The sequence below is a fragment of the Triturus cristatus genome, chromosome 7 (assembly GCF_964204655.1).
Source record: "Triturus cristatus chromosome 7, aTriCri1.1, whole genome shotgun sequence".
NCBI classification, from domain to species: Eukaryota; Metazoa; Chordata; class Amphibia; order Caudata; family Salamandridae; genus Triturus; species Triturus cristatus.
Window position 1 is genome coordinate 1,190,999,637 of NC_140590.1, and position 14,267 is coordinate 1,191,013,903.

General features: G+C 45.0%; 1 protein-coding gene across 3 annotated transcripts in view; it reads right to left on the reverse strand.

Moving 5' to 3' along the window:
* Positions 1 to 4,132: 4,132 nt before the first annotated feature.
* TEP1 (telomerase associated protein 1) overlaps positions 4,133 to 14,267 on the reverse strand; it is a 1,383,286-nt gene continuing 1,373,151 nt past the window's right edge. For all 3 annotated transcript variants that reach the window (XR_014966740.1, XM_085618536.1, XM_085618535.1), the window contains exon 55: positions 4,133 to 4,689. Coding sequence is in view for 2 of the 3 variants with exons in the window: in XM_085618536.1 (XP_085474662.1) it covers positions 4,573 to 4,689 (117 nt within the window). In the remaining variant the exon portion in view is untranslated. The remainder of the gene's footprint in view (positions 4,690 to 14,267) is intronic.

Sequence of the window (14,267 nt, forward strand, 5' to 3'; positions counted from 1 at the left end):
CGGCTCCAATACTAACGCGAACAGTAATGGGGAGAGGGGGCAGCCTGGTCTAGTCCCTCGCCCCAGCGGAAAGTCTTCTGACAATCACCCAATGACCACTACCTGCGCCAGTGGCTGAGAGTATAGTAACTTTGTGGTACTGCAGCGCTTTGGGTTTGGACCCAAAATCTGTACATGGATAAAGAGAAAAGGCCACTCCACCCAATCGAAGGCCATACTGGCATCCAGCAAAAGGATGACCGCCTCCTCTTGTATATCAGGTTCACTAGCTAGCATACCGTGCAGGCGTCTAAGGTTCATCGCTGTGTTTCTGCCCGGCATGAATCCGGATTGGTCCGGATGTATGAGTGTTGCCAAATGGGGTTGCAATCTGTCCGCTAGCGCCTTTGCTAGTATTTTCGCTTCCGAATTGAGGAGCAAGATCGGTTGGTAGGAGGAACACTCCTGAGGAGGTTTACTGGGTTGGAGTATCGCTATGAGTGTAGCCACACTCTGATCTCGTGGGAGCATCCCCTCTGCAAAACTGGTACCACACTTGCTGAGAATGTACCAAGCCAGTGTGTCTGTCTCTCTTTTGTACCATTCCACTGGGATCCCGTTGGGTCCCAGCACCTTGCCGGGCTGGAGTCCCTAAATGGCTGCAGTGATTTCTTCAGTAGTGAGGTCCGCTTCTAGTAGCTGTGCGTCTTGTGGTGTCAGTCTTGGGAGCTGTATGTCTCGTAAGAATTCTAAATTCTCCTCGATTGTCGCCGTTGCTATGGGAGTGTATACGGTTTCGTAATGATGCGCAAATGCCATTGCGATATCATCCGGGTCTGCTATCATCTCTCCGGTAGGTAACCTAAGCTGTGCCACCCAGCGGCCGGCCCTCTTTTTTTTGTCTAGCCATGCCAGTAACTTGCCCACCTTGTCCCCCACTTCGTAGATCGTGTGTTGTGTTTTCGTGATCCGTGCCCTGGCCACCTCCCATACATGGTCCCTGTAAGCCTGCCGAGCTAAGTTTAGAGCATGGGTGTTGGGTCCCTGTAAGCCTGCCGAGCTAAGTTTAGAGCATGGGTGTTGGTGTCGCTGGGATCTGTTGCGTGATCAAACCCGCGCGGTCTACCGCTCGTTCCAATACCTGTTGTGCTAGTGCGTGTTTATGTGCAGTGATCGTTGAGATGGCTTGTTCACGCATGACCGTCTTGTAGGCCTCCCAGAGGACAATTGGAGAGACAACTGTATGTGTGTTGTCATGAAAGTAGTGCTCCAAGGTCTTATGCATGGTTTTCCTAATATGTGAAACTTTGAGATATCCTGGGTGGATGGGGAAAATACATCTCCGACCCAGAAGGCATGATGTATATGTTAATAGTAGAGGTGAATGATCGGAGATGCCTCTCGGGAGGTGTTGGATCTCCTGTATTTTGTCTAAACCCGTTTGGGCGCTGAAAAAATAGTCTATCCGGGAAAGACGGTTATGCGCGCCTGAGGTATAGTACAGTTTTAAAGACTGGAGTTGCATAGAGTGCTGTGGATGGGTGTAGAGTGGGGTGTTGAACAGTGGCATAGAGTGGGATTAAGTATTGTATAGGAGAGTAGAGTGAAGTGGAGTCACGTAACAGAGTGGTGTTAATTGTCAAAGTGGAATGTTATAGAGTAGAGTGGCTGGGCGTAGTATACAGTGGAGTAAAGTGTCACAGAGTGGAGGGGTGTGTTGTACAGTGGAGTACCAAAGAGTGGATTACAGTGTTATAGATCAAAGTAGTGTGGAGTAGTGTGTGGTACAGTGTGCTAGAGTAGAGTGGTACATAGTGGAGTTCAGTGGCATAGATTACGGAGTGGAGTAGTGTACAGTGGAGTAGTGTAGTACATTAGAGTAGAGTGGCGTAGTGTGTCAGGGTTGAGTGCCGTAAGGTGGGGTGGCATAGAGGGAGTGTTGTACGGTAGAGTGTTGTACAGTGCCATTACACTAGAGTGCTGTAGTCGGGCATTGACAGGACTACATTATTGTACAGTGGAGTGCTACAGAGTGGAGTATAGTGTGGTAGGGTAGAAGAGTGTAGACTGTCGTTCAGTGCTGTTGAGCGGAGTACAGTGGCACGGTGTGCAGTGGAGCAGTGTAGAGCAGAGTGGCTTACACTGTAACAGTGTAGAGTGGAGTAGCGTATAGTAGAGTGGTGTAAAGTGGGGTAGAGTGGAGTGGCATAGAGTGAAATAGCATATAGTGGAGTTGCATCGATAGTGTTTATTTTATCCCTTAAGGAAACCTTATCTTCCTTTCAAATCTGAAATATTGGCTTATCCAACATGTCTAAGATTATTTTCTCTTCCAAACAACCAAAGCCTCTTGTAGGAGCCACACTGTATTATGTATAATATGATTTAATATTGTGAAATGTATATTTTTTAATTTTACTAGGACCGCAGTTCTTCTAAGAAACTACCATGGTATTACTGCGGTAGTCCGTATATTTCTTTAAAAACATATACAAATATTACATGCATATCCCTCATACTACTACCTTATATGGACTTTCTGATGCCTACTTATAGTAACCAAGATTCCTTGTTGATTGTAATGTAGTTGTCATTTATTGTAGATTTCCATTGTCAGGACAAATTGTATTGATGTTAACAACGCCATTGGACATTCTCATCCTCGCTTTTCTAGCTCAGGAAATTTCACATGTAGCCAGTATAAGTCATATGTATAATGTTTTAATATAACGACAAAAGACTGAAATGTAATAGCCATTCCACAGAGACAAACTGTTGAAGTCATCAATAAAGTTTGTTAAAAAAAAAAAAACCACTAAACCAATGTAGTTGCAATGTGAAAAGGGATCATCTACATAGTATACTGTACATTTCTGTGAAATTTCATTCAAATTCATACTGCCGTTATGGAACTACATTCAATACAAAAAGTCTATGTAAAATGCAGTAGGGTCCAAATCAGTTTCGGGAACCCCTTTTTTCTTTGGACCACCTTGACCAAACTCCGCAAAACTTTTCATCATCTGTCAACAAGGAATAGTTCTGGAAAGTTTCGGGGAGATTTGGCAAATGGGTGCAAAGTTATTAAGGGGCACAAATCAGAGGAATTCCGATCTCTAGCAACCCTAACTATAACTACAGCGTGGCTACCGCTACTCTACCTCTACTACTATATTAATCAACATTGAATACCCATTGCTAGGAGCAAACTGAATTTTAAAGTACAAAGTACCCCATAAACAGTGACCACAATGTGATCATATTTAAAATACCAATTTACAGTGGGCTTGGGTTCCATTTTAGATACTAAAACAGTCTTGTTTAATGGTGAATTCAAAGGTCTTTGGGCTACAAAATCTACTCAAAATTCAAAGGAATTAATGACCTCTTTAAAAGTGATTTGTATGATGTCTCCCATAGATGTTTTGAAAATGTATCAACAAATGCGGTGGTAAATTGTACATTTAAAGGTTAATATTCCGCCATTAAAAATGGTAGTACTAAAACATACTTTCTAGGAAGTTATTAGTGAACCTGGATTCCTTGGCGGCATGAGCATCTTCGAAATCATATGGCATTGGCATAGATTAGGAGGAACAGCTAAAAAACTTGTCGATACCTTCAAACTACAGTGCTGCAGTTCAACTTTTACGAACACTTTATTTGTCCAGTTGGACTGAAGTGTGAATCTGCTTTTCCTTTAAACTTACTTTGTCTTTCAGTGGATTCTGTTTATATATCTGTTAAAATGCACTCTAAAATTGAAAGTGTATATTGTTCTTCTATGCAACTCCATCAAAGGTTAGCCTAAATAAATCTTTCCAATTGTTGTAACATACACTATATAATACAGGGGAAGAAGGGATTCATTTTAGGGATGGAAGAAAGGCGTACACCCAAATTGACGGATCTTTCAGACAAGGGCGGGTAACGCCCAAGGGTCTTATAACTGCAAGGAGAAGACCAGAAATGAGGAACTTAGGCAGGCCTGCTGCTTTGAATTTTGCTTATCAGCCAGGTACAGCATGGATCATCTGAAAATACATCGCTAGATAGATCCAAAATAATATCTGAAGTAACATCCAGGAACAGAGAAACAAGCAGTTTGCTGTGGAGAGCACTGCACACCATACTACAAATGTATTTTAACAAGTTAGGTTGTCCACCACCACACATTTATTTAATTGATCATGGAATACAAAATAGCTATTGCATACATGATTTAAAGGCACTGGCTATGTAGAGCCAAAAAACAGATCGGATATAAAATGATAAGTAGGGACGCCTTCACTTTAAGTGAGTCGACACAGAAAACACAAACAACATAACATAGATGGAGTGGTACACAATAGTATAGTAAAGCCTAGGGACATAGTGCAAGAATAGCTGATGCCATACTGGTGTACATTCCTGGCACATCGACTTGTTGCCACACCAGTGGGATCAGCAAAAAACAAATTTGTATAAATTCAATTCTGCATGATTGACTTTTCTGAGCTTGAAGGTGATATGAAGCCATCCTCTGTGTCTCTCCGAATACTGTCAGATGGACAGCCATTTTGCATCCTTCACTGCCTTCTGAGACTAATAAATTTACTCAAGTCTTAGGAAATATATGTTCCCCAAGGAATCGCCGCACACAATCTCTGATCCATGCACTGGGTTTGGCTCTAGGCAGGACACAGCTCCTTCACACTGGAAAAGCCCAACCTATAGAAGATGGCAAGCACTTATCAATATCAAAACACATGAATAGAAAAGTACACAATATAGCAACAATAACAAACACAGTATACAGGTTATTAAACATTACTAACATTTTCAGCATCAAAGTAGGCATTGTATAAAAAATACCCGGTTTGTTAATTGGACATATACTGCTCACCTACTAGTACTCACCAATGGCCAGCTGCTCAAACTACCTAGTTAGGGTAAGTTTTGCTAATGTGCATTGGTGATCTCAGTACTGTATCATCACATTCTTTCCGGGTGGAATTTTCTGTCTAACCAGATTCCTCACCTTAGAACATTCTCCAGGTGCCAAACTGGGGATTTTGTAGCAATGTTTCTGCATGCCTCTGGGTGGAGTTGTGCAGCACTCAAGAGTGCTGAAGTCAGTTTCTTCTATTTTCCCTTCTGTGCCCTCAGATGAGGAGCATGAACAAATGTCAGCAACAGTGTGCTGATCCCTTTCGTAGAATCATTTTAGTTGGAAAAAAGAAGCTACATGAAGGTGGGAAGGAAGTGAAAGATCTGCAGACAGAGTATCGCTCAGAAAGGGCATTACCAAAGTCAAGTTACTTGTTCTTCTAACAGATACATCTAACCACAAGTTCCTCAGCTTTTAATAGGTACCAAACCAGTGCCTCCGTAAGGTAGAGGGTCTGTTGAGTGGGCTCAGACCAAAACGACTTGCATAACCAAGCGTGCAAAGATATCAAGGACAGGCATCACCGTGCAAACGTAGTGGTACAGGCGTAGGTCCTATTGGAATGGGCCCTCAGATGTTCCCGGTGCTGCTTCTTGCCCAATGCCTAGCAAATCTTAATACAGAGGTCTAGCCACCTCAACAAGGTCTTCTTAAGCACATCCTACGATTTCCTTGCTCCGGAGAAGCCCACAAAAAAGTTGATTGTCCACGTGATGGTCCTTGGTACAATCAACGTAAAAGCTCAAAAATGTGGTATAGAAAGATTGCACTGACACTACCTGCAGTTCACTGAAGCGCCTGACTGACAATCACAATGAGGAAAACAGTCTTCAAGGTTTGGAGACGCAATGACCAGTTATACATTGGCTTGAAAGGTTTACACATAAGGAATGTCAAGACCAAATAAGGTCCCTCTGTGGCATCACAAACGGACGGGGAAGGGACATACAAGTCAGATCTTTAATACACCTCATCATAACAGGTGATTTGAGCAGGGATGGTTGGTCCCACAAATGTAGAAAGGCTGAAAGTGCCGACACATGCCTTTTAAAGAACCCACTGCAAGGCATTGCTGGGCTAAGGATGAAATAAACAGAAGAACAATAGGCAGCTTTGCCTGTAAGGAATCAGTGTCACTGGCACCACAACAGGTTACAAACTTGTCCCAGCATCAAGTACATATGGCGTTTGTGGAGGGATGCCTGGTGGCAAGGATGACATCTACCACATTATGTAGAAAATTAACTGCTGCTGCTCAGTGACCACACACGGAGGTGCAAGTTGTACAAATGTGGATGGAGGCATCTGCCCTGCTGCTGGGACAGAAGTTCCTGCCAAAGTGGTAGGTGATACCTCCTTCTCCTGGTCCAATCCAAAGTAACTGGATGACTTGGGACTGGTCGTTCTTGATATTCTTCATAACACGGAGCAGGAGACAGTGGCGGGAAGGCATGCAGGAGTCCCTTGTATCATTCCAGCCACAATAAGCATCCTAGCAAGTGTTCTAGGAGTAATTCCAATGCACAAAATTGCTGACACTGCACGAGCACGACAGTGGCAAAATGTTCTAGCCAGGATTACCCTCTAGTGGAAGGGGCCCTGCGCCATCTCTGGATGTAGACGTCACTTGTGATCTGCCAAGCAATGCCTGCTCAGTTCGTCCACTCTGACATTCAAGGACCCCGGCAGGGGGTTGGTGAGCAAAAAGAGGCCCTGATTCACCGGCAACCTCCAGAGGCACAAAGCCTACTGGCAGAAAACCCCACCTCAACCTGCTTTTTGCAGCGCCACACAGCATGTGGTTTTATCTGCGAGAACCTGTAGTAGCTTCCCCTTGATGAATGGCAAGAAGGCCTTCAGGGCCAGATGAATGACCCATAGCTCCAGTAATTTGATGTGGAGCCGGTCCTTCATTGGAGACAAGAGCCATCTGATCTCCACCTCCCGCCGATGACCCCCACCTAAACCAGTAACGATGTGTCTGTCACCACTGTCAGCTCTGGGTGGGGAAGGGACAGTGGCCTGTTTCTTTACAAGGTGTGATTGTTCAGCCACCACTGCAAATCACGAGTCATCCACTCTGAGACCTGGAAGGTGTCGGAGATGTAGCCTTATTGCTGGGCCCACTCGGTTTTCAGATTTCACTGCAGGGCTCAACATGCCACCTGGTGTGATTGACAAGGAGCTTGCACAAAGCAAAGATACCAAGAAGCATCAGAGCCACCTTCCTCTGGATCCAGAAACAAGCCTGAAACATCAGAATTCTAGTCCAAACGTCATGAACTCGTTGCTGTGGCAGAACACCTCTGAACTCCACCATGTCTAGGATCACCCCAACGAATGGAAGCCTTTGTGAGGGAATCAGGTGGGATTCGACTAGTTTATGGTGAAGCCTAATGATATCAAGTTCTACCATTGTCTGGTGGTGGTCTACGCAAGACTGATGAGCCCACCTTCAGCAGCTATTTGTTGAGCTACGAGATTGCAAGAACTCCACACCACTAATAATGAGCAGCGAACACTGCTTTCAATTCCATGAACACCTGAGGGGTGCTGGTAAAGCCAGGGGGGAGAATATAAAATTGAAACATTTCCTGGTTCACCTTGAAAAGCAGGTTATGCCTGCAGGACTGCAAGATGGGTATGTGGAAATGCAAGTCTTGCAAGTCCAAGAAAAATATCATCTCTGGGGTGGGAGCAGACTATCATTCTACGGGTCAGGCACTCTTGATGATCAACAGGCATACCTTCTGTGACAAGATAAGCAGATGCTCTGATGAAATTCGTTTTGATGTGGGAGGAATAACAGATAGGGAGGAGACAAAAGGGCATGGCATAGCCAGTTTAAAAAAATTGCAAGACCTATCTGTTGGATGTGATGTATCACCAACCTGGGATAAAGTGGTGAATCCTGCCCTCCACTAGCTGGGCAATGTGCCACTGAGGGCAAACTAAAGTGGTTTGTTGGCTGCTGTCGTAGGGGAAGAGAAGTTGGAAGAATGATGCCACTGTTTTCATATATGTTGTCTGCAGGATCCGTGAACCTGAAAGGACTGAGGGGTCTGCTGCACTGGCTGAGAAGGCAGGCTCTGCCTATACACCAGCCATCTGGAATATCCTCTAAATTTCAGACACTGGTGCATAAATTGTTTGGCAGGGGTTTAAAAACCCCAAACAATGCACTGTGACTTCACTATCAATAAAGTGTTCCAAAGCAAAGTCTCTCCAAAGAGACAAGAACATTAGCGAAGCCTGTATGCCACCGGACAAACCGATGGATATTATCCAGGCATATCTACGAAGGCCAACTTTGGCACCGACAGCCCTGCCACTGCAATCCATGGTATCCAGACTGGCATGGAGAACATGCTCTGTTGCATCCTTCCAGTCATGTATCGTGTGAGACATAGATGCCCTAAGATCCTCCGAGACTGCCAGCAAGATCTCGCTGGCCTTGTCTCAAAGGCCATAAGTGTATCTACCACACAGACAGACTGTGTTTACAAATAACAGTGCCAAGCTGGCAGAGGAAAACACAGGTTTGTCAAAGTCATCAATCCTTTTGGATTTACTGTTCAAAGGATTGGTCGGAAATGGTTTAGGGTTGACTGTACTGGTCGAGGCCCATACAATAAGGCTCTCTGGAGCAGGGTGCTAGGTGAAATAGGCATTGGTCTATGATATCTGGCTACCTGCCTGTTCACAGGAGGGCAAGGACAAAGTTTCAACGAAATAGCCATCAGAGTATGTATAAAGGCATCATTAAATGGGAGCAAAGGCTCAGACGCCACCAGTCCATGCTGTTAGATTTTTGTCAAAACATTTGTCTTTGTTTCACTGAAGGGTTGCTGCAATATTTCAGCTGTCCTGCGAACCACCACTGCTAATGAGGCACTTTCTTCCATTGATGGCGCATGTTGCAGGTCACGCTCTATCTCATGGGAGGCTATCAAGTGCACTTGCAATTTGGAAAAATACCGGTATACGGCATCACTGATGTAATGAGGTGAAAGCGACCCATCATCCTCTCCCATCATCATCATGATGCTCTGGCACAGGGTCAGAATCGGACTGAAAACGAGGATGAAACATGTTTTAATATCTGCAACATGGTAAACGCACAGGGTTAGTCAGGCTGTGCTACAGTAATGTCATAGCATGACATCGGTCGAGCTCAGGCGGACATCTGTTCAGCATCTGACATAGGCAAAGTCACTGGATCATCCATCGGCATCAGAGCAGCAAAAACCGCTATAGATTTTGGGGGCATGGAGCAAGGCTGTGCCAAAGTCTGTGCAGTACCAGTAACTAGTCCAGAGGGGACAGACTGTGCTGGGGAGGGGCCATCAGAGGTAACCCAACAGGAGGCCCCACAGTTTCATGGGGTTCGAAGGTGTACAAGAGGAAGCATGAAGTACATTAAAAATTTGGAGGAAGGTCTCTTTGCAGGCCCTGGTCTGCTCAAGGGTCGAAAATGTGCCGCGACATTTAGTGCGCACTGGGATTAAATAAGGGATCTACTCTGTGGCCTGTGACCTTGATGGAGTGTGACAGATATCCTGATACCCTGGCCACTCCTCTTGGGAGTCAGATTGGTGGGACAGGGTCTAGGTCCTGCTTTGCTTTCTTATGTGTGTATTTGGACTTACAGGAGGAATCAGAGCAGGAAGTGGTATAATTAAAGGAATAGCCTGTAAATGAGACCTGGCCTGTAGGAAATTAACCATCATTTGCATGGTGTACCCCTGGATTTTAGCTTCAACTGTTTTGCAGGCTGTAGAAATCTTTGTACTTAACCCCTGCTAAACGGTGTTAAAGTCCCTGTGCACCCCCTTTCAACATGATGAAATTGGTATACACCTAATTGGCTTATTTAAATTATCTATAAGTCTCTAGTGTATAGTACAAAGCGTACCCAGGCCTGGTAAGTTAAACTTCACTAGTGGACTTTAACACCCATTGTACCATCCGTGAAAGTGACTGTGCGACCATGACTGCAGGCCTACCGTTTTTGGCTGTTAAAATAACACCTTTTGACCGTTAAAAGCCTTCCTGTCAAATATGTATAAATCACCCATACGTAGGTCATGTAGGAATTTAATGTTAAACCAGTCCTTAAAGTGAACACCACCCCCCCCCCCCCCCCCCAAAAAAAAACTAGCAAGGTTGGCTGTTTCAAAGAAACACATTGGGTTATGTTATTACATTTAATAACGCTAATTTCAGTTCTTCTAATAAAAATAATTCAACAACTATGTTAATAGTTATTAAAAGTCCAGTTCAGTGGTTAAGTCAGACCTTTGAGAAATATTTATTTTAGAAAGTTGCCTTTTTCCTTCCTGGAGCCTATGGAGGCCCATTTGCATTTGTGCTCCCACCTCTGTCTGCCAGTAATTAGCATCTGAATAGGTGTAAAATCCCTCCTAGAAGCAAACAATAGGCTGACCAGAATGGGCAAAGATAACCCCTCTGAACCCAAAAGAATATGCAGAGCTGTGAGTATCTTTTTTGACATAGACACTCCGCTCAGACCAGGGCGCCTGTTGGGTTTCTCTAGCCCGGCTGTTCAATACAGCCGGGCTGGAGAAACCTAAGTGCGTGTGTGGCCGGCCTGAGACCGCCGGCCAAACACATATGCGCACTTAGGGAGTGCACATAGCACTCACCCTCCCTACAGCGCTGGCTCAGAGCTGGAAAATGACAAATAAAACTATGCTAGAACATCGTTTTATTTATCATTTGATGGCTCTGAGCCAGACAGTGGGGCGACGTTGCTCTGCCATTGCGGAGGAGCCACCGCTGCTGTTTGGGTGCTTGAAATACAATGATAACCTTTCATGGTGGGTATACCATTTTGGCGGATACCAACATGGAGGATGCCACGATCCCCTGATGGAATTCAATGGTAGAATTTCACAATATTCTAAGAGATGATGGGTTACTAAGGTTCTAACCCGAAAACCATGCAAATAGGTGCTCTGCACTTCTGTATTCTTTCCGCCAGATCAACGTATGACCATATCCACCTTTAATTTCCTCGATAACGGTATTGCCAGGCAGGATAATTTTTCGTTTATGAAGACAGTAGTTGGAGGCTGCTATTTAGTGTATTGCCTATATCATCTATATGTAAGACTCCAGAGAGGAACCTAGCTCTTATTTAAGGGCAGCCAGCCAGCAGCTAGATTTCCCTCAGGATACTCGACTGGTTAGTCCCTCAGTGGAGTTGTTTAGCGCCCTGAAGGTGTTGACCTAGATTGTGGCCTATACCAAAACAAGCGTTGGCGCATCCTTAGACCACAAGACATGAGTTTTAGGAAACCCAATGGATAATATGCTGAATGACCATGGTGTTTGAAAGAAATTGATCATATATATGTATAGAATGTCTGCGGATTGTTTCATCTTTCACTTGTACAGCATTCATGGATTGCTATTATCTACAGGGGATCAATGCCTTGTGGGTTTATGGTTTCTCGGATATGTGAAAAGGCTTGTCCGACCTCAAGGAAGTGCACCTTTTTGAATTTGCTTTCCTCATCTCTTCCTGAGCTTGGGACAACTACTTCCAAGGTTATCCTGTTCGTTGGGGATCAGCATTTATCGAAGTAAGTGAGTAGTGGCACTTTGAGGCTCATGTGATTTTGAGAGCCATTGCATTACTAGTCACTTCTGTCTGCTCACCTGAACCCTCTGGCGCCTTGCTCCGCTGCTTTATAGCGGCTAATCTCCTTCACCTACACCAATCTGCCTGGAACTTTGCACAAGTGAAACTAAAAGACTTGCATCTGCCAGATAAAGAATCCCGATTAACTAAAGTTGTTGCTGGTCACAATGTAAGTGTGTGAAGGGGGGTACACTTGAAACCTTTACCAGGCCAGAGAGAACAGCGACATCCCTCCTTGGGGGACTGCGGTCTGGGGTGCTCTTGCCAGGAGAATCACTCGCCGACGGACCATCGAACCCGCGAGGGGGGACTACAATCCCCAAGAGCCCCTGCTCCTCCTGACGTCACTTCTGCCGCCAGCGCGCCCGGAGGCGCTTGATAAGCGACAGCTCCCTCCGCGTCGCGGGACACGCGCGGGCGGCGCCGGGCTGAGCCCGGGCAGAGGGCGGGCCGTCCGGGGCAGGCCGAGGCAGGGCTGGGCCATACTTGTAAATCTGGCAGGACCGTCTTGTTGGTGACCCTTTGCTCGTGAACATTGGTTCTGGAGGTATTACCAGCAGTGGACTATTGTTATTCTGTATCACTGCCGGTTGTGTATTTGTGACTGTCGTCTTGAGTAGGTAATGGCAAAAAATAACTCCAAGAGTTCTGTTACAGGGGGGTCTGGGACATTAGATGCCTACCTAAAAAAAGTTGAACATGCTGTTTCCAGGGAAATCGAAATGGTGGAAAGGAGGCTTTCCTTAGAGCCTGTAATGCAGCCTAATCAGGAATTACCATCTAGAGATCCTATTATAGTTTCAGGTGACGAGCAAGTCATTCTTCCGCTATTGCAGGGCTCTGTCCCTGAACCCACTCCCGTTGTGATGCCCCTGTGTACCAATGTATCAACCCCCCCTTTTTCTCCGCCTGTGACACGTACCAGGCAGTTAAAGCTCCCCCCGGTTGTACCCGCTAAAACCTCTAAAGGAAAGAGAAAAGCGAATAATGTCCCTAAAGGTAGCCGTCAACAGGCTAAGTTACCCAGGCTCAAAGAGTCCGTTATGGGGACGGATTGCCAGGAAAGTAGGGCTGTGGAACAGCAAATGAAGAACAAGGGATATGGTCGTCATGAGCATTTTGTTAAAGGTGATGATGTTACAACGGGGGATAATACAGACTGCTTGATTAAGCTTATGGACGAGCGTCTGAGAGTAATTATTTCACCAGTTATGGATAGACTCAGTAAGATTAATGACAGATTAGCTCTGATTGAACATCACATAGCGGGGCAAAATGTTTCAACATTGAGGCAAAACGCACCAGAACTCCATTCTCTTAATGTAGTTACTTCTAGAGTTTCGGAGTTGGCCGAGTCCATGACAGCTCCTATTGTTGACTATACAAATCTACCGCCACCGGTTTTGGGATCAAATAATGGTACTTATGCGGGGACGGGTGGGCCGATAGAAAAACCATGTACTCCGGCAGAGGGCATATGTGAGGAATTTTCTTTGCATTTGCCACCGGAGGCTTGCCCTTATACTGTTATTTTAGCAAATGTCCCAAAAATTTCTGATGGGAGGGCTGAGCACTGGTCTTCGTTAAAAAATAAAGCCATTCATTTCTTGGCGGGCAAGACTGTTTTGGGGAACCGTCTTTTTGAATGCTTTAAAATGGTAAGAAGGGTCCCATGGGTGGGGAAGGCGAATAAGTCTTTTAATGGTGACTGTGTTGTTGTGAATTTTAACTCCCCCGACATAGTTGACCTTATTTTGAGACAGGCTGGGTCAAGTAGATTGCACCAGGATTATGTTAATGTTCTCCTCTTAGGTTTCTTTTTTCCACCTCACACTCAAGGGCTGGTAAGACGCGGAGAGTATACTTCTCGTTCTATTCCTGTCAGTAAATCTTTGGTTTTAAGTAACAGATATGAGGCACTTAGCTCCTTGGACACCAATGACTGACTTAGTCTGGTGAGCTTTAACACACAAAATGACTTACTCAGCGTAGTTCCATCTAAATACCTTGGTCCTTTATTATCAAGGCCTATTATGGGACAGGGGGTGGTTGGTGGTGATTCGTTGGATACCTCCTTATCTGTTCTGGTTGCTAATCAGTTAGGATCTATTCAGGGGAATCCCCACAATGTCCCGCTGGTTGGGAGTAGCATAGTCCCTGCTGACGTCATTGGTAACACTAATTTTGTAGTACCAGATCATAGGGGGGGAAGGTGATTCTTATCCCCGTTTACATCACTCAGATAACTTTCTAACACAAGAGTTAGACTGTGGGGGAGGTACTCCAGAGACGGATAAAATTATTATACTTTCTTGGAACATAGCCAGCCTACGTTCGAAAAGAGAGGATAAAAATTGGAGGGACTTTCTATCATTGCATCATATCATTGGACTTCAAGAAACCTGGGAGGTGAATGACCCATTTTATCAGGATGGGTTCCAGTCTTTTATTAAATATGCAACCCCTTCCGCCATGGGGAGAGCCCGAGGGGGTCTCTTGTTACTATTCAGTTTAAAGCTTTTATATAATGCTGAATTGATAGAGACTAATTCCCTACATATCCTGGCAGTAAAATTAGAAGGGCCCAATTTGCCCTCTTTTTTAGTGGTAAATTTTTATAATTCATTTGCTAGGTCTGATGAATTAGAGCACTTGAAAGCGCTGAACATTTTTCTGGACGAGTATGATACA